The 24344-nt window shown below is 41.8% G+C and overlaps 1 protein-coding gene across 3 annotated transcripts in view; it reads right to left on the reverse strand.

The window, feature by feature from the left end:
* The window catches only part of Aff3 (AF4/FMR2 family member 3), a 478613-nt gene that overhangs the window by 187119 nt on the left and 267150 nt on the right, over positions 1 to 24344 (reverse strand). For all 3 annotated transcript variants that reach the window (XM_048352397.1, XM_048352395.1, XM_048352398.1), the window contains one exon: positions 24029 to 24076. In XM_048352397.1, coding sequence (XP_048208354.1) covers positions 24029 to 24076 — 48 coding nt within the window. The remainder of the gene's footprint in view (positions 1 to 24028; positions 24077 to 24344) is intronic.

Consider the following 24344-nt stretch of genomic DNA (forward strand, 5'->3'; position numbering starts at 1 on the left):
GTGGATCGGCTGAGTACTTGTCTTCCAGGTCGTGAGCCGAGTGGCTCATGATCTGCTGGGTCTCCTGCCCACAGCGGAGTGAGGGCTGTGTGTCTGTCAGCACGGCCACCTTAGAGTGGGAACCCTCCCTCCCCAACCCAAGCTAAGAAGACCTCATCATAGGCGGCCTACACACTGCCAAAAGAAGAGATGCTTTCACATTATCAAAGGAAAAACAGATGTGAGGGTAACACACGCACACACACACACAGAGTAAAGCATACAGTGCATGCCTCTTTTCCTCTGAGGAAACTTGTCCCTGATCCATGCTGTGGACAGGACAGAGCAGAACAGGAGAGGCGCAGGACAGGAAGGAGTGTCTCTGAAGGTAGAGCCACCTGTGGGTGAAGAGCGGCATTGCAATGTGGACACTTCCCGCCCACAATGAGCAGACACTCTTGTTGGATGTTCTCACTGTCTTTGCATTCAGGAAGAAACAAGGCTGCAGGGTGTCTTTTGCCGTGTGTACACACTGATAATTTCTACACAAACACATCTGCCTGTTAGGCAAAGGCCTTAGAAAAGTGGCGAGCTTAGCAAAGCAAATCCATCTCTCCATTCTTCTCCCCTCCTCCTAGCACCATTCCAATGTCAGGTGGTGGCAGGAAACGAGGACGAGCAAACCAAGGCAGAAACAAAAGAAATCTATTCAGGGCAAAGAAAACAAAGACACTCTGGGGTGTCAGGACCATTGTAGATCACAGGCTCCTTCTAGAAAAGAGGTGAAACTCTTTATCTGACTCATCAGCAGCTCTGTCCACATCAACTCTAGTTTTCTGAGTATCGAATCCCAGTGTACCAGAACCCTCCCTGTCTCTGTAAGGAAACAAAGGGTGATGAACAAGGAAACTAATGATGAGCCCTAATGAGTGTGGTCTGGTTACCAACACAAATGCCCCTCCCCGTCCCCTGAGCTAATGGATGAACCTCAATCAATACATTCAGGAAAGACCACAGATCAATAAATGAAGCTAATTTAATGGCATTAAGAAGTGGCCTTAGGAGTAGGATGAGGAACCATGAAAGTAGATATACAACTGCAGACACTACATTCTTACATGTTGCTTAGCAACAGATATAAAAATGATACATGATGTCAAGGAACTTGGATTCATGTGTAGAAACAGCCCTCTCGCTTTGGCAGTGCTGTAGCATACTCCTCAGAGACCATTACCACTATTGTTCTCCATAGCACACTCGGTTAAACAATCATGTGTTTGTGTTAGTGCATTCAAACACTGAATTTACCTAATGACTACCCAGTAATGCAGCAGCTGTGGAAAAAGTAGGAATTTCTGTGTTCCTCTTTTAGGCTCACAGATTAACTCCCTGGGCAGGAAAATTCAATGGATAGAAAAGATATGTACCCAGGGACTGAAGTTCACATATGAAAGAGTCTAGGAAGACGGTATATTTTACTAGGGAAACAGACATGCTGAAGTGAAATATTAATGCATATTAATGATATAAAAAGATTATTTTGGAACATAAAATGAGTTTCTGGAAGGCAGAAAGCATTTATGATTTCCAGACATATCCTTGGCCCTGGAAGGAAGGTTTAGAAAGTGATGTGACCAGCAGAGAGCTTTAGCCCAGATGCAGGGAACAGCAGGAGGGGGGTATCAAACCTTAGTGGCATGGGGCTGGGAATATGGCCTAGTGGCAAGAGCGCTTGCCTCCTACACATGAAGCTCTCGATTCGATTCCCCAGTACCACATATATGGAAAACGGCCAGAAGGGGCACTGTGGCTCAGGTGGCAGAGTGGTAGCCTTGAGCGGGAAGAAGCCAGGGACAGGGCTCAGGCCCTGAGTCCAAGGCCCAGGACTGGCCAAAAAAAAAACCAAAAAACAAAAAACAAAACACCTTAGTGGCTGCAGAGCCAGGACTTGTCTGCATGTGGTAGCCTCTACTGTTTTGGGGCTCAGGTGAGGGCTTTGCTGGGGCTTATAAAACATATATTTCATTGCATCTTTAAAAAAACTGATTCTAGGCCCGTGTGTGTGCACACACGCGCACATTCCAGGACCTTGTCCAGTTTGCTTGCTTGGCTGGCACTCCATCATTGAGACACACCTCTAGCCTGGCTTTTTTGCTGGCTAATTGGGGAATCTCAAGGACTTTTCTTTTCTTTTTTTTTAATGTATTTTTTTTCAATGTCTACATCTTTTACTCTCAGCTTTCCCCTCAGAACCCCTCAAAGACTCTGTGTGTCTGTACATGTGTGAAAGAGAGAGAGAGATACCAGGTATTTAAGTGCTCTGCCTTTGAGGAACATCCCTAACCATTGTTTATTTGATGTAAAGTCTTTTTTTTTTTTTTTTCTTTTTTGGCCAGTCCTGGGGCTTGGACTCAGGGCCTGAGCACCGTCCCTGGCTTCTTTTTGCTCAAGGCTAGCACTCTGCCCCTTGAGCCACAGCGCCACTTCTGGCCATCTTCTGTATATGTGGTGCTGGGGAATCGAACCCAGGGCTTCATGTATGTATATGAGGCGAGCACTCTTGCCACTAGGCCATATTCCCAGCCCCTCTCAAGGACTTTTCTGCCCAGGCTGGCTTTGAACTGTAATATTCCAGTAGTTAGGGTTAACAGGCATTAGTCACCAATACCTAGCTAAGCCCATTTAATGGAAACACCAAATAGGCACAACGCAGTGTAGTGATTTACAAGTATCAGTCAGCTAGTCAGCCAAAGAGCTGGAATCTAAGACCTATCTTTTCAAAACCACCAAATACTTTTACCTCAGTTGGTTATAACTGGTTTCCAGCAGTAGGATATGTTCTGGGATTCCTGTCCTTGAATATCTGGAGCACTAGAAAGGAGGAAACCCATTTTCCCCAGAAAAGGCTAGCTAACAAATAAAAAACCACCACTCCCCTAAGAAGTCCCATTATGCTCATGTGCACCCAGCATGCGTCCATGAATTTTTGCAGGCTTCTTATCCACTGTTGTGTAGGCTCATCAACTCAGTTAGTGTTGGGGCATGTATTTTTTCAACTGTTTTCTAATGACTAGAGTTAACTTATTCGGGAGTCCTCCAGAAAGGTTTGATGGATAGATAACTTGTGGGTAGGACAAAGGCTAGTTAGTTGTATACAATCCTAGGGGAATAGATCTATACAGCTATCTCATCCACAGTGCTATGTTCTCTACCTGTTATGTATAGTAATGTTCAATAAATATGCATAGATAAACCTTGTGCACTCAGGAATGCCAAATGCCAAGATCATCTGAAAAGCTGAAGAGTGATTTTTATTTGGTCAGATTCCCTTGGGATCTGAGTCAATACAGTTACCTGAAAAACAGCCTGAGATAAATACAAAGGCAGCTCCATTATCCATTACGGGTGGTTGCTAATGTGAAGTGGAATGTTGTGGCTCCGTGGGAAGGGCAGGTGATAAGAGGAAAGGCAACTGGGATGCAGCTCAACATCCTCTGGGTTGCTATGCAACTCTAGAAAGTCTCGTGTCCTATCCAGGGCGTCTAACCACACCACACCTGTTCTCTCATCTAGGAAATCATTTCAACAGCTACACTGTCAGGCAGTGAACACGTATTTATGGACTACCTGCAGGGCACAAAGTAATAAACGCATTGCTTACTTAAGCTGGGAAATAAAGCCAAGGCAAAGCAAGGATTAGTGGGAATACCTGGGTAAACTGGGCACAAATAGAAGCATTAGGTTGTTAAATCCTTAGGGTGACTGTGGCCATCGTTTTGGCTCTGGGATAGTTTTTAAAGTAGCTCCTGGAAGATCTTACTTATTCACTTCAGTCAAATTAGGAGTCTGCTGATTTTCTGCTATAATAAATCACCTCAAATTAGTTCGTTTAAAGCAACACCAGTTTATGCCGTACAGCTCAGACACTTAAAACAGATAAAAATCAAAGTGCTGGCAGGGCCATGTTCTTTGCTGAACGCTCTCATGGACACTCTGTTCCTTGCCAGTTCCATCTTCTACAGGACACCCACATTCTTTGGCTTGTGGTCCTTTTCTTCATGTTCACAGCCACCGTGTCTTTCTCATAGTCCTCCCTCTCTTCTCTGCCTCCCTCTTCTACTTCTAAGATCTCTGAGATTACATTATATTTATGGGATAATCCAGGATGATTTAATCTCAAAGTGAGCCGAGTTTAATCTCATCTGTAACCAAGATCCCTCCTTGTCAGATCACCTAACATGTTCTGGGGTTTAGGGTGTTATTCTGCCAACCAGGATAGTATTGCTGGTCTGAGGAATCACTTCTCTACTGAGAGAAATGACGGTTCTGTATTTTCTATGGGTAGTTTAGACTGTCTATTGCTCTGAGAACTTCACGTTTTAAGAAGAAGGTGATAAATATGTAAAATAATAACTGCAACCAAAAAGTAACCTTGACATCTACCACAGGATTTGCAATTTCCAAAGCACTTTGACATCCGTCTTTCTAGTAAGAACCTTAGACCCATTTCCAAGATGGGTTAGGAAAGTAGTATTAGCTCTAATTTATAGATGAGTATACTGAGACAAGAGAGGGATTTTCTTATGGCCACAGAAACACAAGATTCCAACCTAAGAACACAGACTTAAGCTTCCTGTTCCTCCATCTCCTACACTGCAAAGGCTTATAATATGTGTCGTGTCAATGTGTACTACAAAAAAGAGATCCAGGTTTCATTTTATGAAGGGAAAAATGGATGTGAGGTTATTTTAAAAAGCAAAACAGAAAAATAGCAGTCTATGCTCCTCCAAGAGCTAGGAGAGTCACCAGGTTTCCCATTAACTTAGGGCTTGTCCGTGATCCATGCTGTGAACTGTCACAGACAATACTGACAGGACAGGAAAGAGGTTTTCTGGAGGTAGTTGCATATAGCTTTCAGCAGCATAACCACGTGGACAGTTCCCAACCCAAACGAAAAGACACTCTTGTTGGATGTTCTAATGCACTCATGAAGAAATGAGGCTGCAGGGTGAATTTGGCCCTGGGAGCACATAGGTAGCTTTTCTATTTGTTGCCGAGTTTTGTTAAGATTTTTCATCCATATTTGCCTTTCAGAATTGTTCTTCAAAAAGGTACATAATTTAATTGGAGAATGAAGAATCAGAAATTCAAACAATGTCCTCACAGACTTGTCCTGACAGCTTGCCTTAAAAAGGGTGTACTGATTTTTGTGCCTAAACCAAAGATGCTTGGATAATGAGTTCCATGTGACCAATCCTGATGTCTGGGTGAGATGTACAGAGCCATCAGCTAGGCAGTAAGATGCTACCTATATCTCACTCTCTCTAGCTTCCTCTTTCTTGTCCAGAAGAGGGCAACTTAGGAAATCACCTAATGTGGCTGCTAGGTGAGAGAGATTAATTATGTGTAAAGACGTTACTGTTTCCTTCTAATAACCTCGGAAAGGGAAACATACACAGAAGCTGCAATGTCTAGGACACCTGCTGGTCTTGCCACACAAAAGCACGTGGCCCAGACACTGAGCAGATCCTGGCAAGGTGACAGCCTAGGACCCCACCCCACCCCAATCACGATTATGACGATTACGGTGGTGAAAGACATGGAAAAAGACAGTCACTGGTCTAGAGAGAAAAAACATAAATGTAAATGCGTAATGGGAAGTCGAGTGTGACTCCCTGTCTTAATTGCCTAACATAATTCCCACTAGATGCATAAATTGCAGTTCCTATTAACAGCACTATGAATAATAATCAGTTTACTTTCTGACTTGTAGCTAAATATACTTTCTATATGATTTCATCTTTTATTCAGCTGTTTAAAAGCAGAACATCTAATTACAGTTCCTATTAGTCAACATTAATTTTTTTCCCTTCTTGCTATAAAGCATGTGTGATGACTGATTTTTCTAAAAACAGAATTTTTTTAGCATATGGAACAAATCGTGTTATTATTAATGTATTCCCAGATGACTCTGCATTTCAATTCCCTTAATTATTTAGTCATTGCTGATTATCTCTTTTTACAATTCATTATCCCATTTCTTGCTATGCCGGCATTTTATTCATTAACTGTCAAAATGAAGAGCTTGCCCTCTACCGAGAGAGAGAGAGAGAGAGAGAGAGAGAGAGAGAGAGAGAGAGAGAGAGAGAGAGAGAGAGAGAGAGAGAAATATAATCAGGGAACAGTGAGGTAGTTTGAAGTCTGTGTTTCCTGTCTTGAACTCGTTCAGCTGTGTGAAAGCATGCTGTACATCCCAATCTGTTCAAGGTCATCACTGGGCACCAATGGCAGCGTTGCGGGCAAAGGCTGGAGGGCAGCAGGCGTGGGAAGCAGGAAGTGCTTGTGAGACCTGGAGAAAGACAAGCTGTGGCCTCAGCTCCATCACACGGCTGCGTTCTCCCCACGAAGACAAATACCATTTGTGTAGGAGATTATTGTACCAGTTGTATTCAAAAGCTAACATGATGTTTCAAAAATAGCTAAGTAGGATGGGAAGGCCACGAAGAGAAACATTTACTAAATTAAAAGAGAACGAGCTCTTAATGAGGATTCATTGTGTCCCCTGGCTGATCCTACTGACATTATAAAACTAGATTCTGACTTGGACTCTTTAATAAGGCCTGAGTATTACAGTCTCCATGCAGATGTTGGCTCATTATTTCAGTGAAACTAAATTCATTGCAAAAAATAAAAATTGGCAAAGGGAAAAAATGAAAAGATTGAGGAGGCCAAGAATGTGAGGAAGCGGGGGGAGAATCGGGGCACGAACCCAGCAAGAGCCTAGTCTCGACCCCGGGTTCCACACAGAAGGCCTCACATTTGCGAGGCAGGCACTCTACTACCACAGGGGCCATTCTCTGGTCCTTTTATGCTTTTGTTATTTTTTTCAGATAGATTCTTATGTTTTTTTTTGCCCAGAGCCAGTCTTGAACCACCTATGAATGCTTCCCACGTGTTGAGATTACAGAAGCATACCACCTCTAATTTGTTTTTGCAACGACACTTTGCGTTTCGGCTGAACTGGCCTGAAACTATGAGCCTATCCAGCTCTCTCTCTCTCAAGTATCTAGGATTACAGGCATAAGCCTTTGTCCCGGGTCTAAACCGATAATCCTTTTATATAGAGTACTCTTACTAGTTAACGCGAATCTAGAAACTGTTAAAATCGAGAACTACTGAATGTGATAATATAATGGAATATTTTTTTTAATATAAATAAACAATAGGTCCAAATAAGGAGGTGCCCTTAGGCAGAGTAAAGTTCACGAAGGACTTTAAAAAAAGGTTTTAGGGCTGGGAGCCAGCAGGCTCATACCTGTAAGGAAGCTGAGATCTAAGGATTACAGTTCAAAGCCAGTCCAGGCAGCAAAGTCTATGAGACTCTTATCAACAATTAACCACCAGAACACTGGGAGTGGTGCTGTGGCTCAAAGTGATAGAGTGCCAGCCTGAAGCAAAAGAGCTCAAGGACAGTGCCTTAGGCCCCAAGTTCAAGCTGGACAACCAACAAAAAAGGTGTAAGGACTTTACTCTCAAAACCCACTTGAAAGTCTAGACAGGCTGAAGCTAAAGGTGTTCAGACTGAGAAGAAACTGTTTTGGAGAAAATGGCTGTTAGTTCAGTGATACTTTCCTCCCTTCATCTACATTGTGTGAGTGAAAGCAAAAATACAGCATTTCTCCCTTACCTTTCTCTTTCTATTCTCAGTCTGTCATTTATTTGTCTCATAGTTTTCATTTCTCGGTGAAATTACTTCTGTGATCTTGTATGCCAACTACCTTTTCCATAAGAGTCATTAATGTATTCATTGTAGTCACTTAAATTACTTGTCCAATAGTGCTGATATCTGGGTCATATCTGGTTCTGATCTAAAGCACTGCCTCACCCCTTCAAGACATTTTGTTCTTGTTGTTTCAGATGTCTCCCTCTCTCCTCTTGCTGAAAGCCAGACCTGTCTAGGACAGCAGGCTCTGGGGTAAGCATACCTGTTATTGGTGGTAAGAAGATGGTATGTGGGCTGATGGCTCCTGGTCTTATGAAGGCCCTGTGAACTGGGGTTTTGGCAGAGTCGCCTTTCAAGCATTTCTCTCCTTCCTCCAGATGTGAAGAAATGTTAGATAATCTACCACCCTGCTCTCGCCCCACGGATAGGGCTTTTTTCTTTTTTCCTTCTACAGGCATGTGGGTTCCTACCAGGAACTCACAGGATGCGCTTTGACTGTTTCGGAGTCTTAGGAATTACACGGAGATGCGTTCTTTTCATGGTGGCTGCCCTTCACCTAGTCCAGCTGTAGGAAGATCCCACCTAAAGGCTGTAATTCTCTGCCCTTCCTCCTGCACTAGTAGATGTGGAAGGAAAGGGCTGGGTCTGGATGGAGGTTCAGTAGTGGCTTCTGCTTTCCTCCCCTGAACAAGTCCCCAGAAGATGCCTCTCTAGATTCTCCCAGGTCTTTCCTACTAGTGCTTGGTGGTTGCAAAACCCGCCAGAGAACTGAAGCCTCCCTAAGTGTGTGGGCCTTTTCCATGAGAAGACATCTGACCTCACCGATTCATGAAACTTCCTGTGACTCTTCTCCTGGTTGGCTTTATGGCCTTCATTATTATCCTGTGTAAGCAATGACTGGAGCCTGTTTGAAAACTCAAGGACTCCTCTCTATTTACATTTTAGAGTACTTGTTTGCCTTGCAATTTCAGTTCTCATGCATTTACTTCATAGAAGTGGTTAGTTTTCTGTTTCTCTTGTTTTTTCCTGTTGTAATGGTGGACTGGTTCTTCTATAGGCTCCCTATTTTTTGCAACTCTGGGCTGAAATGGTATTTAAATAGCACTTACCAAACTGTGCAATCTGTAAACTTTCTGAGCTACACAATTAGCCTGAATCAAGCACATGTTATTGGTACTGCAGCATGAGAGGAAAATAAATTAGAAGACTTACTATTTGTACACAGACTATGCATTCTCAGTTCTTCATTTTTCAAAGTAATTATAGCTACCATTACAAATTACTAATTCACTTGGCGTGACTTCCTATCAGAGGTAAAACCAAAGTTAGTAATTTTGAATTCCTATGAAGATATGGATTTTCCATATGCAAAATTCCAGCTCTTATGTCTGGAACACCCTCCCCTAAATAACCAGATTTTTATATTAATAACCCAAGACATAGAATATAGTTTAAGAAAAATGTGCAATAACTATACATACAAATAGAAGTATATAAAAATACAATATAACAAGCAATGTTCAATAATTGAAAATACATAAAATGGCTTTAAGTATTGAATCAATTTTTTCATAATATTAGAATTTTCAAGCATTTTGTGTGTGTATGGTGCTGAGGACTGGACTCAGGGCCTTGGGCCCATGCTTGGCAAATGCTTAGCACTAAGCTACAACTCCAACCATCTCAGTACTTATGGAGACTATTCACTGAGTGGAACACAGAAAACCTCTATCTTATTCCAAGTGAAATTAAATCCCTACCTCAAAGAAACAGACAATATTTAAAGAAGCACAACCTTTCATACACGGTACCATAGAGCAGCAATGCCAACCCATTTCCTTCCTGATTCTTCCTCTTTTTTATTTTTGCCCCCTAGTACTGGGGTTTAAACTCAGAGCCTCAAGCTTGCTAGGCAGGCAGTAAACCTCCAGCCACCCCTCCCCTGCCCTTTATTTTTTGTCAGTCCTGAGCACCATCCCTAGCTTCTTTTTTGCTCAAGGCCAGCACTCTAACACTTGAGCCACTGCGTCACTTCACCACTTCTGGCCTTTTCTGTTTATGTGGTGCTGAGGAATCGAACACAGGGCTACCTGCATACTAGGCAAGCACTCTACCACTAAGCCACATTCCCAGCCCCTCTAGTTTTTTTCTATGTTCTATTTCGGATAGGGCTTCTTGTCAGGTAGGATTCACATTAGAATCCACCTATCTTAGGATTCCTTTCAACAATGGGATGGTAGTTTTTCAGCTGACACTGTGTATATGCCATGGATGTCCTGTAAGAGTGAGCCTCCTGATCTCAGCTTCCCAAGTGCCAGGATCAAAGGCATAAGCCACCAGTGCATGGCCAATCCTGGGGCTTGAACTCAGGACCCTAGATACGGTCTCTTATTATTATTATTATTATTTTTTAAAACTCAAGGTTAGCACTCTACCACTCGAGCCACAACTCCACTTCTGGCTTTCTTAGGTAGTTAACTGCCGATAAGAGTCATATGGACTTTCCTGCCTGGGCTGATTTCCAACCATGATCTTCAGATCTCAGCCTCCCAAGCAGCTAAGATTACAGACATGATCTCTTTGAAAATCTAATTCACCATTTTTAAGTCATTGTTGTTTCAAGGCTCAGTAGATTTCTGAATTTTACAGTGCTTTCCTCATTTGAGTAAGTCTTTATGTAAAAAGGACATATATTTAAGCAGGAATATCTATGTCATTTGCTAATAAGTGAGAAGCTGCTCTGAGGAACTAGCAACAAGTTTATTTCCATGTGAAAGCACTGCTATCTGTTAGAAGGCATACATGATTTTTAATCCTTTGCAAACTCTCAAAAGGGATCATTAAAAAGAGAGTAGACTAGGGCATAGTTTATAAAACTTACTCTGCCAGGGTAATTTGATTCATAATTAGCATACTTAGCATAATCATATACTTATAAAAGCAACTAACAGGTGTAAGTTGATATGAATATAGTTTGAGAATCAACTAAGGCGGCAAAGAAATTCAAGTAAGCACTTTTAACTGTACTTAAAGAGATGAAAAGCTTTCAACCATCTATCAAACAAATGTTCCACCAGGGGGTGTAGTCTGCATTTATTCCTCTTGTAGCCAGTTAATGCGTGCACCTGAACCCGCTGTACAAAAAAACAAAACAAAACAAAACAAAAAAACCCTACTTTGTAGTGAGTTATAATGCCCCACAGGCTTTAATTTTTATTCCAAGGAAGGTTTATGTTTTATTGTTTGTCAGTCAACTTCAAAGTGATTTCTTATGCTTTTGTTTTTCAAATTAATGCCAAGTTGTAAAGAAACTTTAAGGAAATATTTAAATTATTTTGGCAACTCTGTTACTAAGCTAAGCTAATCCTTTCATGTAGTCAGGAACCCTTCAGCAGAGTAATTGTTTCTTAGCAATAAGACACAAGTATTCTACAAGTGGATTTGGTAGATTGAGACTTCTGTAACTGAACTTGAAAAACATGAGTCTAAAAACAAGAGTGATAAACAAAACAGTTCCAAAATTAAAATGTTGATTTCAATTGCAGGTATACAAAAGCAGTTCACGTCCCTGAGCACATCTGATGAGTGAAACCTCTCGTCAGCCACCGTGGGTATTCACAAACTGATCTAGCAGCGGATATTCTAACCGTATGAAACAGTGGATTCGAATAACAGCTTCTTTCCTTACAAAGTCATAGGCAGCCAGGGGCAGAACCTGCGAGTCTCATGCTGAAGGCACAAGCTGAAATGGAAACACACAGCCTGATCATCAGGAGAGCCTGGGCTCCCCCAGTGGACACCCGGAGTGTCTCCTGAGTTCCCACCTGTACCCACCCCCTCCAAGGAGGAGGACAGCACTGACCACTGTTGCTCTTACTGGGAGTGGCGTGGGCAGGAGACCCCCACCGGAGGGGCCAGTCACTACACACTTCTCACAGGACCCACAGCATAAGAAAGAATCCAGCACTCCCAGGAATGTTACTTAGTAGCTCAGTTATACATAACTAGAATTCCAGGACTATTTGTGGTGACTGTCAAAGGCTTTTTTTGTTGTTGTTTTTTGAGACACTGGCATTGCATGGCATGCATGAGAGCCTCTGTCCAACCCCTCACCAGCAACTTGCAGCTTCTTACCATGGAAGCAACAGATGCATCCGCAATGCATCCTTTCATTTCCTTACAGCCAGGATAGGTATTTCAGATGCAAGACTCCTGATGTATCTTTGGAAGAAGTCTTTACTCAGACTCACCTTTTGAAAATATTTGGATTTTTGTTGTTGTTGATGTTACTATGGATAGAACCCAAGGCCTCCTCACACATGCTAAGCAAGTGCTTTACACATTAAGCTCTTCTGCTTTAGTTTGTTTTTCAGGTAGAAAGTCTCACAGATTTTGCCTGAGACTGCTACTGGACCTCATTCTTCCTACTAATATCTCTCCCCTATCTGGGATTATAGTTATATACTACTATGGCTGTCCCTGCACGTTTTTTGGTTATTGTTTTCTTTTTCCTGGGGTTTGAACTCAGGGGCTTGTACTCAACCAGCTTGTTTGCTTGGCTAGTGCTCTACAAGTCACACCTCCACCATTTTTTTTTGTCAGTCGTGGGGCTTGAACTCAGGACCTGGGTACTGTCTTTGAGTTTCAAGGTTAGTGCTCTACCACTTTAAGCCACAGATCGACTTCCGGTTTTCTGGTAGTGAACTGGAGATAAGAGACTCAGACTGAATCCTCAGATCTCAGCTTCCTGAGTAGCTAGGATTACAGGTGTGAGTACCAGCAACTGGCATAGCATTGCTTTTTGCTTATTATTATTTATTTTTTGGGGGTTGGGGTAATCCTCTGGATCGCAAACTTCTGAATAGGTAGGATTATAAGCATGAGCTACAGGGAATGCAAAATATATTTTGTTTTTGAGATCATGTTGTATTAACTGTTCAGGCTGGCCTAGAACTCACAATCCTCCTGCCTCTGTCTCCTGAGTAGCGGAGATTATAGCCATGCGACATCATGTTTGGTTAATATTCAGAGTTCTTTTAAAAAATACAGTTGTTCCTTGATATCTTCTGGGGACTGGCTCCAGAAACCAAAGTCAACAAGTGCTCAATAAACCTTATACACAATTACCATGCACTTACCACAACTGTGCTGCATTTACACAGAACCTGCACATATCTTCCAGTATAGTTTGAATCATCTCATTGAATCATTGCTTATAATGCTTGATGAAAGGTAGGTGCTACCTGAGTAATTGTCTCATTATATTGTTTGGGAGGCATGACAAGAAAAGAAACTGTACATGCTCATATAATCATCCTGGGCCCATTGACATAAGAAACAAAGGAGAGCAGAGGCAAACAAGCATGGAGTGTCGGAGACCGTGGAGATCTGTCAAAGGCAGAGAGGCCACAGCAGGGCGAGCAACATATCACTTCATTTAGATGGGTTTGGAGATGTGCTTGGCATATGAAAAACTAAGCTGAGTATGAAATCTTCAAGTATTTTTTTCCTCGGTGTTTTCTATCTGCAGGTGGTTGAATCTGCAGATGCACAGCTCACTGGACCCTGTGTAATGTGTAAGTGTGAAGGCTGGAGTCTGGAAGATTTGAAACCCTGTCTCTTATGTGCTGTGTTCTAATCTCAACTCCATTCCTGCCTCTGTAAAATGGGGATGACGTCACATAGAGTCACAGAAAGTCAAAAATACATTAAGCCACGCTAGTGTTACTACTGTTTCTGGTGCTTCTATTCATAAAGTTTGCTAGTCCAAAGCCTTAGATCCAAAGAAAAGGAGGTCATCAGAGTATAGATGTGATGGGGCCTTTTTCATTTTTGTCTGGTGTACATCCTTTTGTCGGGTATACTGGTCGGGTATACATCCTTCAAGAGACTCTGAGTTTTCCCAGAGCCGGAATAAGTCTCTGCAGGTTGGGAGTGATGTCAAGTGCAGGGGTGAATTTTTTTAAAAATGCTCAAATCAAAAAGCATTCCTAATCTCACCTCCTAAATGTTTCTCTGAATTCACTAAATATTTTGCTCACTGTTTTTCATTTCATTTTCCTCCAGTTGCTTGTGCCTGGCTTTTGATGTGGCACACACTTTAAAAATACATTATTAAACAGATGAGCCCCTCACCCCTGGAGCTGACATGCTGTTCCCTGCTTATGCTTAACAAATCTCCCTTTGTGTGCTTTTGTGCTTAAGTGATTAATCATTTCACCATCCAAGGGCTGCTGACAACCTTTCCAGATGACTCCAGCTACCACGGCCCCCCAGCCCCCCTGCATTGACACTGTTTTTAACATGTTAGGAACCTGCTCTCGGGTCTTTATTCACACACAGTAGGCTTCTCCTTTCATGCAACAATAACTAACCAACTTCCAAAAGAGCTCTGTTTTTATTTCTTGCCTTTTTCCAGAGTTCAGGGTTGGGGGTATGAGTGCAGGGGGTCGTGGTGACTTCAATGAGCAGAGAAGGAAATGGAAAGTTTAAAAGTCAGAATGATAAATGCTTGTTTTGCAGGCCAGACAGGAGGTTTCTAATCTCACTGTCTGAAGAAAACCTGTTGCGCTCCCTTTGCGGTGAGCTAGCGGTCCTCTGTCCTCTTTGGTGCCTGGCAGCAAGGGCTGGCTTTTCTTTTTTCTCTTTCATCTACCACACTTTTCAAATGCTCTGCATTTGAAGCACAACACTGGGCTCACCAGGCTCTTAATTTGTAATCTGGTTTCCCAAGGTGCAGTCAGGGTATGTTGTAGGGTTTAGTCACTTTTTAATAAGCGATTGCTAACATTTTAAAGCTAACTTTCAAGGTTCTGTGTTTAAAAGCTTATGTCTGCCCTCCTCTCCTGCATATTCTGTTAAACTGAATTCTAAAGCAAGTTTAAAGAACTGACCCAAAATATCAATTGCTGATAGGAAGGAAAGGCCAAAATGATTCATAGAGTAGATGTGTATATACAAATATTCTGGTGATATTAATTAGTATAGAATGATAACTAAAGATAATTAAAGACATGTACTTCATCTGTACAAACAAATCTATATTTCAGGCTATTAACAGCTGTTTCCAAGTAACCAAGTTCTAGAGTTTTAAATTATGGAATGCTAGGTTGGGATAAGTATGCTGACTTTAAGTTTTTATTTTTTCTGTACTAGGGATTGAACTCAGACCTCATACATACTAAGTGAAGCACTTTACCACTAAGCTATATCCCCAGCCCTCTGATTTTAAGATTTTAAACTAAGTATTAGAAATCTTACCCATGATCATGATGATACACTAAAATGGTAATATAGAATCCTTTGTATTTTTAATAGCATAAGACCAGAGACCTCTAACTGTTTGAAGCTACAATAAAAAGACAATAAAATGAAACCTATATAATTTAAAAAGCTAAGAATAAAAAATGAACTGCCCAGAAGCAATTTTATCACTTCCTATGAAATCCTGGGAAAGAGAAAAACACATACTGGTAAGTTTACCTCTTCAATGTGTGTATGGAACAAATAAACTAGCTGGGGTTGGTATAATGACAATTCTTTTCAAATCTAGTATATAAATGGCCCAAGTGGCCCAGCATCCTGGTTTGTCATTAGAAACTTACGATACTGAGGAAAGTATTCACCAGAAAATGAAGGGGCTGAGCAAACATTCTCTAGAAGTTCCAAGGCCTAGGTGCTACGGGCAAACAAAAAGATGCCTCATGTTCAAAATGCAGTTAAGGTATCTATTCAAAAATTATGGACTAGATGGAAAATCAGAATAAACGGAACTGCAAATAAATAAGGGAACATTCCTAAAAGCTTTGGGAAATGGAGTTCTAACCTCTATGTTCTCAGTACATACATTTCACTAAGTCCACTGAACATTAAAAACAAAGAAATTGCATATTGATGGGTCAAATTTATCAGGTCTTATATAATGCAATGGCAAAAGAAAAATCAGATTTTTGAGATTTCTATTAGGCTAAATGAGCTAAGTAAGTCTAAGATTATAGGAACTGAAGATAAAAATTTTAAAAAAATGTTTAGCAAGCCAGGAACCTGTGGCCCAGGCCCGTATTCCTAGCTACTCAAGAGGCTGAGATCTGAGGATCATGGTTCGAAGCCAGCTAGGGCAGGAAAAGTCCATGAGACTCTTATCTCCAATTAACCACCAGAAAATTGGAAGTAGCACTGTGGCTCAAAGTGGTAGGATCGTAACCCTGAGTGAAAAAAGTTCAGGGATACAGCCCAGGCCCTAAGTTCAAGCCCCAGTACCATGGGGGGGGGGGGGTGTGGTGTGGGGAAAGATTATTTAGATAGATGGTCTCATTTATACCTCTTGCATCTTCAAACTACCATTTTCTATCCTTTAAATAATTTTTCTAAGCTCTATGTGTATACAATAGTAATTTGCAGCAAATCAATGTAATTTCACAACCCTCAATTTGAAAAAATAACAGAGAACGCTGTGCATGGTGTTCATAATAAATACAATTTTAAAATGTGTGTCTTGCGTTGCTCACTGTAGATAGATGTGTTTTAATTGTTATAAGAACTGCTTTACACACAGCACATTAGCAGTGGAAATAGCTTTGACTTGCAGCCCCTGATTCTACCAGCAGCAACATGGTAATTAGCCAAATTATCTCTGCAAACTTATTATCTTGATTTCTTCAACTTGTAAAATTCATCATCTATAAAAATGAAAAACTCCACTTCATAAAGGATAATCAAGATACAAGTGGCAGACACAAAAGGTCTAAGCTTTCCTGACATGCATGCCTCACTAACTGCTGGATTTCTTTCCATTTCTGTCCACTGGGACTTAGCAGGTGATTTTTCAGCTCTCTCAAATTTGTGCTCCTTTTATAGTATGCGCTAGTGCTTTTGGATAATTATCAGGCTTGGCAGTTCTTGGAGAGCTAATATTTTAGGGGGCAATAACCCCTCAAACTTCTTTGTTGTAGGTCTGGAGAACAACAAGGTGAGATCAATGACAAACATTGAACAAAAGGTCAATATCATTCAGTGTTTATGAACACCTGGGGATAGGTGGCTAACAAGAGCTAGGAAAGACCACTGTGTAGTAAGTGTTGAAGTAAGAGTAAAGGGTCCATGGGCATCGAACTCAGACCTGGAGTATTAGGAAGGCTCTTAAGAGAGTGACACCTAGGGAACCTTGGAAGACAAGAGGAATCGGTCACCTGCAGGCAGAACATGTTCCAGGTAGGAAGAGGAATAAAGTGTGAGGTAGAGGGTGGATAAAGAACAGGCCAGAAGAACCCTGAGAGCCAAAGCATATGTGGCTCTGCAAACCACCCCCAGGAACCTGAATCTGTGCTGAACCCACAGAACCCACTAAAATGTGTTCCGTGAGTTCATGCTTTGGGAAGCTCGCTGTGCTCATTTCGTGCAGAGCTGGTAGAGACGCACCAGTGGATAGCTCTTTGGATTTATCTTGGCAGGAAAAGGTGGTGAGCTAAAGATGGAGACCCTTGTGGGGTCTGGGGATGTAAAAGATGGACTCCATTCAGAGAGACAGATCTGAGAGGCTTGGGGAAGAACTAAGTGTGAATGAGGAGACAAATCCAAAGGTATGGGAAGCCATGTAGGAGAATAATTCACACCAGAGGAAAAGAAAGTGGATGTGTGAGATGACATCAGGTGGAGGTGCTCAGGACATGTCGAAGTGGAATAATTTGGGGCCAGCTGGATGGGTGGGCAGCAGACTAAGTTTAAGACATATATTCAGAGCTCTTCAGGACATGGATGGTGTTACCAGAAGCCAGAGATCTATGGTAGGTGACCAGATAAGCCTCCAGAAGTGACACTGGCTATCTAGGACAGATGCAGAAAGAGAGGACCACTGAGGAGACAGAGAAAAAACAACCACACAGGTGGCATCAAACCAAGGAGCCGGTGGGAGTAGAGGCATGAGACTTTACTATGGATCCTGCAGTCAGTAGCATCCAATTCTTAGCCAGACCCACCAAGCAGGCTTTGGGTGGTCACTTTGGTACAATCCCATTTGGACAAAGGTGTGGCAGAAGAGAAACCATACAACACAGGACAGAAGATGTGTGGGGAAATACAAAGGAAGATGCAATTTGGCTAGATAAGTCTATCTAGGAAGAAGAAAAAAGATACAGGGAATTAAGTACTGCACAAACTTTATTTCCTTTCTATCTCCCTATTTGGTGAGACGCAAATACTGTATGCATGCGTGCCCCAGTGGCAGGATGCTAATAGAGAGATCGCATAGTGAAGAGAGAAAGAGCCCCAGTAGCTCCTGAGTGGGCTACTGTTGGAAATGGGACTCTACTACACAGTCAGAGGGGGATGTGCCTAAAGTAAAATAAGGTGCTTTAACTTTAGCAAAGAGAGAGTAGTGTCTAGGAGTCCGAAAACTGGATCACAAGAGTTCTGGCAAGGCAAGATCTGCACTGGTTTAGCTTAAAGCTGGGTCCCTGGCACTGGCTGCAAATAGCTACCCCCAATTACTGACAAGGGTGCATCCCACCCATCAGGACCCAGGATGTGAAGCACCTGCAGAGGGCAATGAGAAGCTGCTGCTGCAACAGGTGCATTGCACACAGCAATGTTCCGACCCTGCCAGGCATTGCCACAGTGGCCATAGAGAATGGCCACTCTGGGGTGAGTAAGTCTTCCATTATGTAGACGGCGTGACTGCACGTGCCACATATAAACTGGAATCGGGCACTGCCCCTCAGCTTCAATTCCAGCTTCTATCATCTTGTTTTGTGTTACTGGGGCTAGACTCTGCAAGTCACCTGCCAAACAAGTTCTGATCCTGAAAGGCACACATTTCTATTTGGCTTTTGCCTACATTCATCCTTTAACTCAGTCATCCCAACTGCCAAGTTTTTCTTGTAGCAAATGTCCAACTCTTTGAACACATCTATTCCTTCTTGAGATAGGTCCTGCCCCTCATTTCTTAGTTGTGTTACTGTGCCTTGCAGAAAACATACAAAATGGGGCACTTTCAATATCAGTCCTCTAATACAGCGCTCAAGTTCTCCCAACTGTCTCACAAAGAAAACTGTACATTAGAATGTTAAAAAAAATCCATGAAAAGAATGAATATGGTATGAGAACCCAGTGCTGTTAGGGTAGAAACCATCATTGCATAGACTTTTAGGTACCAGTGCTGTTAACATTCCCTTGGCCTTCCATCCAGATGGCCCTCCAAATGCCTGTGCACTTTCTAATGGAGGCAGAGGATTCATTCTGAACGTTCTCAGCAGGAGCATCTGGACTTCAAGGTTCCTATAGCTACAAAGCTCAGAATGTATTACGAATTAGCATGGCCTCTTGCCCTACTTCTACTAACACGGAGTCGCTCCACGATCATTGCGTAGCCTGTGGTCTGTAGCCAAACAGTTCTGAAAGATAAGAGTAAGCTGCTGGCCTCACAGGGACCAACCAGGACACCCCTGGCACACAGGAACAGGCTGCTGGCCTCACAGGGACCAGGACACCTTCGGTAGTTGGGAGAGCACTCATTTTGTCAGGGCTTCTGGTTCCAGGGAAAAGGGCAAATCTAACAGCATCTATTGAGACTGTATCTACAAATATAAAGAAATACAAGAGTGTATTACTTCTTATTCACATGGCTAAATGCAGTAAGAAAACAAAACATCACCAAATACACTAATTTACATCTTGGGAAAAACTAGATTTTGCACGGTGAATTTCTCTAGGCCAACATCAGATTTCCTTTGGTTTGATTTTATTTTCCTACAACAAATAATGATATATTAATGGGGGCAAGGGGGGGGCCTCTCTACAGTTCCACCTGGATCGATTTGGCCATTGATAAGCTTCATTTTGTCACTAATGAAATCTCTGCCATATGAAACAAATGAAATAAGTTATAAAGGAAACAAGCAAAAGCCTGTCTGGCCTGAAGCCGGAGTGATCTGACCTGAGCCAGCTCTGCAACTGACCCAAGTAGGTCACTGGAAACAAGTCATCTCTTTGTTCTTTATTTCCCAGTAGGCACAGGATGGCTAATATGTTTTCATGTGCGTTAAGGAGTATGCAGACATTCATGCACAAGGCTTCTCTTGTCCTACCATCCAGAGTCTAAACATGTGACAAGCTATAACAATGTGTATCACACAGGACACTGTTTCTCAGCTCGCAAACCTCCCAAGACCACAGCTGGACAGCTTATGCAGGAGGCCCTTTAGTTTCCAGAAAGCGGAGGAAAAATGAGTTCTCTTTATTTGCCTGAAGTCAATTATCATGTCAGGAAGTTGATTTGGGTCTCCAGAATGAACCAAGTACTCTTCACATAAACAGAAAGGCAACTCTCGGTAAATATCCACTATGAATATATCACAGCACACTGGAACTAAATTAGTGACGAATGATGAAAACCAAGAATGTAATTTTCTCTGGTGTTACGCTGAAGGGGCCTCTAAATTTATTTCTTACATTCAAACTAGAACCTCAAGCTCTAGCCTACTTGCTAGGCTCCTTGCTATTGTGTCTTAAGGGTGCTCTCCACAAATGCCTTCTAAAGCTGTCTTGCGCATTGTAGGCTCCTGCCCTTCATTCCCCCCATTAAGTTATAAACCACTTTTATGGGCTGAGCAAATGTTAATGCCGTTATATCTTAATGGATAATGCTACGAGAAGCACCAAAGTATTACAGCACGGGAACCTTTGGGGATGAAATACTGTATAACTTAGAAAACTGTCTGTTACAAACATATGTCAGCCATGAGGGCTTCTAGCCTTTATGATCCATCTTCAGAGAACTCAGTTATAATTTTGCCCTTGGTTAAGAGAACTTTGCAATTAACACACAGATTTATTAGGTCCCAGGATTAAAATTCTCTGAGTAAGAATAAAAAAATAATTATACTTCAGAAGACAATGTGATATCCAAATGCTTTGAGAATCGTCACCTCAGCAAAAATGAGAGAAAGAAAAGGAAGACACTAAAGATGAGACTGGTAATGTTGCTCATTAAAAACTGTGCACAAATACGCAATCTGGTACTTTTATATCATAATCATGTGGAAATGAGATCTTCCCTTTTGCAGCAAAAGGCTCAGTGTCTTTCTTGTTCTCTCAAAACTCGCTCTGCACACTCTAGGATGTGAAACTCTCTTCCCTTGGGTCTGTGTCTCTTTATCATCATTATGGTTATTCAATCTTTCTGGTTACTTCCTCTCCCTTCTATTCACCAGCAGATTTTCTTTTCGTTGACCTTTCAATGTGAGAATTTAAAGCTTTTGCTACTTCTTTGTCTCTAGTCTCTCTTTCCAGGAAGATATGGCCATTTCTGTGGGTTTACTGCCAATAATATTTGAATTAACTCAACATGTTAGGCTACAGCTAAGGCCTCTGCTTGTGTGCCAGGCTCGGTTCATTTTCCTCTCGTAAGTTTACTTAGCTGTCTCAAAGGCACTATAATTTAGCACGTAGAAAAACACATTTATGATTTCTCTCTTTTTTAAAAAATCCTAAATCAGGATCCCTCCTAAGACTCCTGTAAGGGCACCTCTAAGCATCTACCCTTGGGACTCCTGCCATGGTTTCTACCCATTCCTGCTGCTTTTCTTCACCCCCCTCACTCCATCCTCCACAGCAGCCGGAGTAGTACTCTTGAGATTGCCAATGTGATCACACACCATTCTCTGTTTAAATGCTTCACCGAATCCTTTTCTGACAGCACCTTGAACATGGCCAAAGGAGTCAGCATGATCTGGCTCCTTTCACCTCTCTGGCCTAGGCTTGCCCGTCCTCTGTGGCCTTCCCTGTAGTGTCATGACCTCACCTAGCCAAGCTTCTCCATTTCTTTTGCTTGCAATCATCACCATTTTTATCCTTAGTTGTTTTTCTATTCATTGTTCTTGACCTTGAGGAAGGTCATGGTACCCTATGATGAGCTTTAATAAATTCCTATTTAACACAGTTTATATTATATGCTTACTTATGTGATCTTTGAAAAATTAGTATCTATGTCTCCCAGCAGACCATCAGTTCAAGGAGACAAAGGGCATGCTTATTTCACCCACCACTGATCACACCCCCCACCCCATGTAAAGTGCACGAATACCCTAACTTTCATCACTTCAAAGCCTTTTCCATGGCTCTCCTCTTCCATCACTACAAGAAAATACTATCACAAATTCGATGGCTACAAACAACAACTTCTAGTGACCTTGATCACATCAGGTTTACTTCAACAGAAAAACCAGGTTCCACAAAGACAATGCACAGAAACCAGGCACAGAAAAGACCAATGAGCCAGGGCCTAGACTTATAACCAATGGAGGTGTTAGGAGTCATACCATATGAAGGTGTAATAGAGGGCATGAGAAGCTCATTAGCTTTCTTCAGAAAACATAATAAAGCTTTGAATGCTTGACTACTGTAATCTGTAAACCCTGTTTACAGACTTGAAGGCTGAATGTGCTGGCAAGCTCGGCTATAAAGCAAGACCCTGCCTCAGAACTGCAACAACAAAACAAATAAACAAACACGTAAAAGTGTGTTTGTATGGGGAAAAGAGCCAAAGATAGCTTTCTTTCAAGAAGTGATAAAACAGTAGAGTCCCTCTACTTATGGAAAGCAAAGAGGGTGTTGATGAGTTCCAGTGTTATCATTTTATAGATATAAACAAGAGCCAATCAAAGGATGGCTTAAAAATGGATATTTGAAATCTCAAGTATGATTATTTTGAAAGAGAAAAAAAGGAAAACATCTATCAGTACCATATATTATCAGCTGTTTAATTTGACAGAGACAAAATAAATAATACAGATAAAATATAGTGTAAATGTTATTTAATGTGTACCTAAATGCCAGAAAGAAAGCTATGTGATTTGATATGTATCTTCTATGTAAGAAAATAAATAATTATGAATTCAACAAATAAAACTTCAACCGGTTATCCTGACTAATTTGTGAGTTACAAGATTTGTCAAATAATGCTTTCCATAAAGAAAAATATTTTATTTTAGAAAATTTACTCATATAACATTTTAAAGCAAGGCTGGGAATGTGGTCTAGTGATAGAGTGCTTGCCTAGCATGCAGGAAGCCCTGGGTTCCATTCCTCAGAACCACATATACAGAAAAACCTGGAAGTGGCGCTGTGGCTCAAGTGCAGAGTGCTAGCTTTGAGCAAAAAGAAGCCAGGGACAGTGCTCAGGCCCTGAGTTTAAGCCCCAGGACTGGCAAAAAAAAAAAAAAAAAAAAAAATGTGTTTTTTTTTTTTTTTTTTTTTTGGCCAGTCCTGGGCCTTGGACTCAGGGCCTGAGCACTGTCCCTGGCTTCTTCCCGCTCAAGGCTAGCACTCTGCCACTTGAGCCACAGCGCCGCTTCTGGCCGTTTTCTGTATATGTGGTGCTGGGGAATCGAACCTAGGGCCTCTTGTATCCGAGGCAGGCACTCTTGCCACTAGGCTATATCCCCAGCCCGGTTTTGTTTTTTTAAACCAAGTAATTACTATTAACTTAATACAATACTGTAATATAATAATTCAAGTCAAAGTATATAGAATGTCCAAAAGTTAGAAACATGTCAAAACAGTTTTTGTAGGAATGTTGATACCATACCTGGTCTAATTTGCACTGGAGTTTTGCCCAGTGTAATATCAGTTTTCTGAGAGCCACAGATTATTAGAGGACTCGCCTGGAAAAACTATGAGCAAAGACAAACTCTGGGTTGATGATGACTTTCTGATTATAAACTGGACTTCTCCTGGAAACAGCAAGCCCGCATAACAGCCTCACTTGTCAGCCTGCATGGAAACTAGCTCATGGCAGGAATGCATACAGGGCGATGGTGGTAAGGACAAGGAAATTAATAACATGAAAAACAATGTAGGAATACATTTCAGACTCTGAGCATTACCTATCTGTCAGGTACGCCTGATTCTAATTAAGTTCAGAAGAAAAATCGCAAGGCAACCTCTGCCTGACTCTTTTAAATAGTAGGGTGATAAATGGGTGTATCCAAATGTGAGTGCCTCCATATTTTTCAACTACAGTCTGTTCTGTCCTCCACCTGATCACGTTAATACCTGAGTACCACCCCAGTCTGCACAAAGGCACCTGTGTGGATAAGCTCCTAGGCTTCTCAAAGAAGTGTTATTTTTGTTACGTGTCATTTAGGCAACCTGCGTGTTTTCTCCCAGAAAAAAAGGTAGATGTTAAACAGTAAATGACACACAACCCACAAGCTACCTTTGAAAACGTGACTCCAGGAATCCTTTCTCTTTGGAATGCATGCTCAACACACTGATTTTTTTTTTAATTTTCTACCTTCTTTTTTGAAATAGTTTTTAAAAGAATATCCTTACCCGAATTATTTCTTCAACACAGCTGTTGCTTTCTCCAGATCTAGTCTCCTGAAACAAAGGGGGAAAAAAATAAATTAGGTTTCTTAGAAGATTTATGGTCACAAAGAGAAGGTGACATGTGAGGTTCCCAATTAGTGGGGAAAAATTCACCAGAGGTTTGGTGTGGGAATACGTAAGGCGGGATTTATTGATAAGCTTCTTCCCCTAACAGCTGACTCCTGTTGAGGCTCCTTGCTTCCCCTCGCCTGGTAGCAGTACCACACTCACGGGCCTGCCCCAGGGGTTTGACCTGGCGTCTCCTGGCCACAGCAACACC

Source organism: Perognathus longimembris, chromosome 8, assembly GCF_023159225.1.
Source record: "Perognathus longimembris pacificus isolate PPM17 chromosome 8, ASM2315922v1, whole genome shotgun sequence".
Lineage (NCBI taxonomy): Eukaryota > Metazoa > Chordata > Mammalia > Rodentia > Heteromyidae > Perognathus > Perognathus longimembris.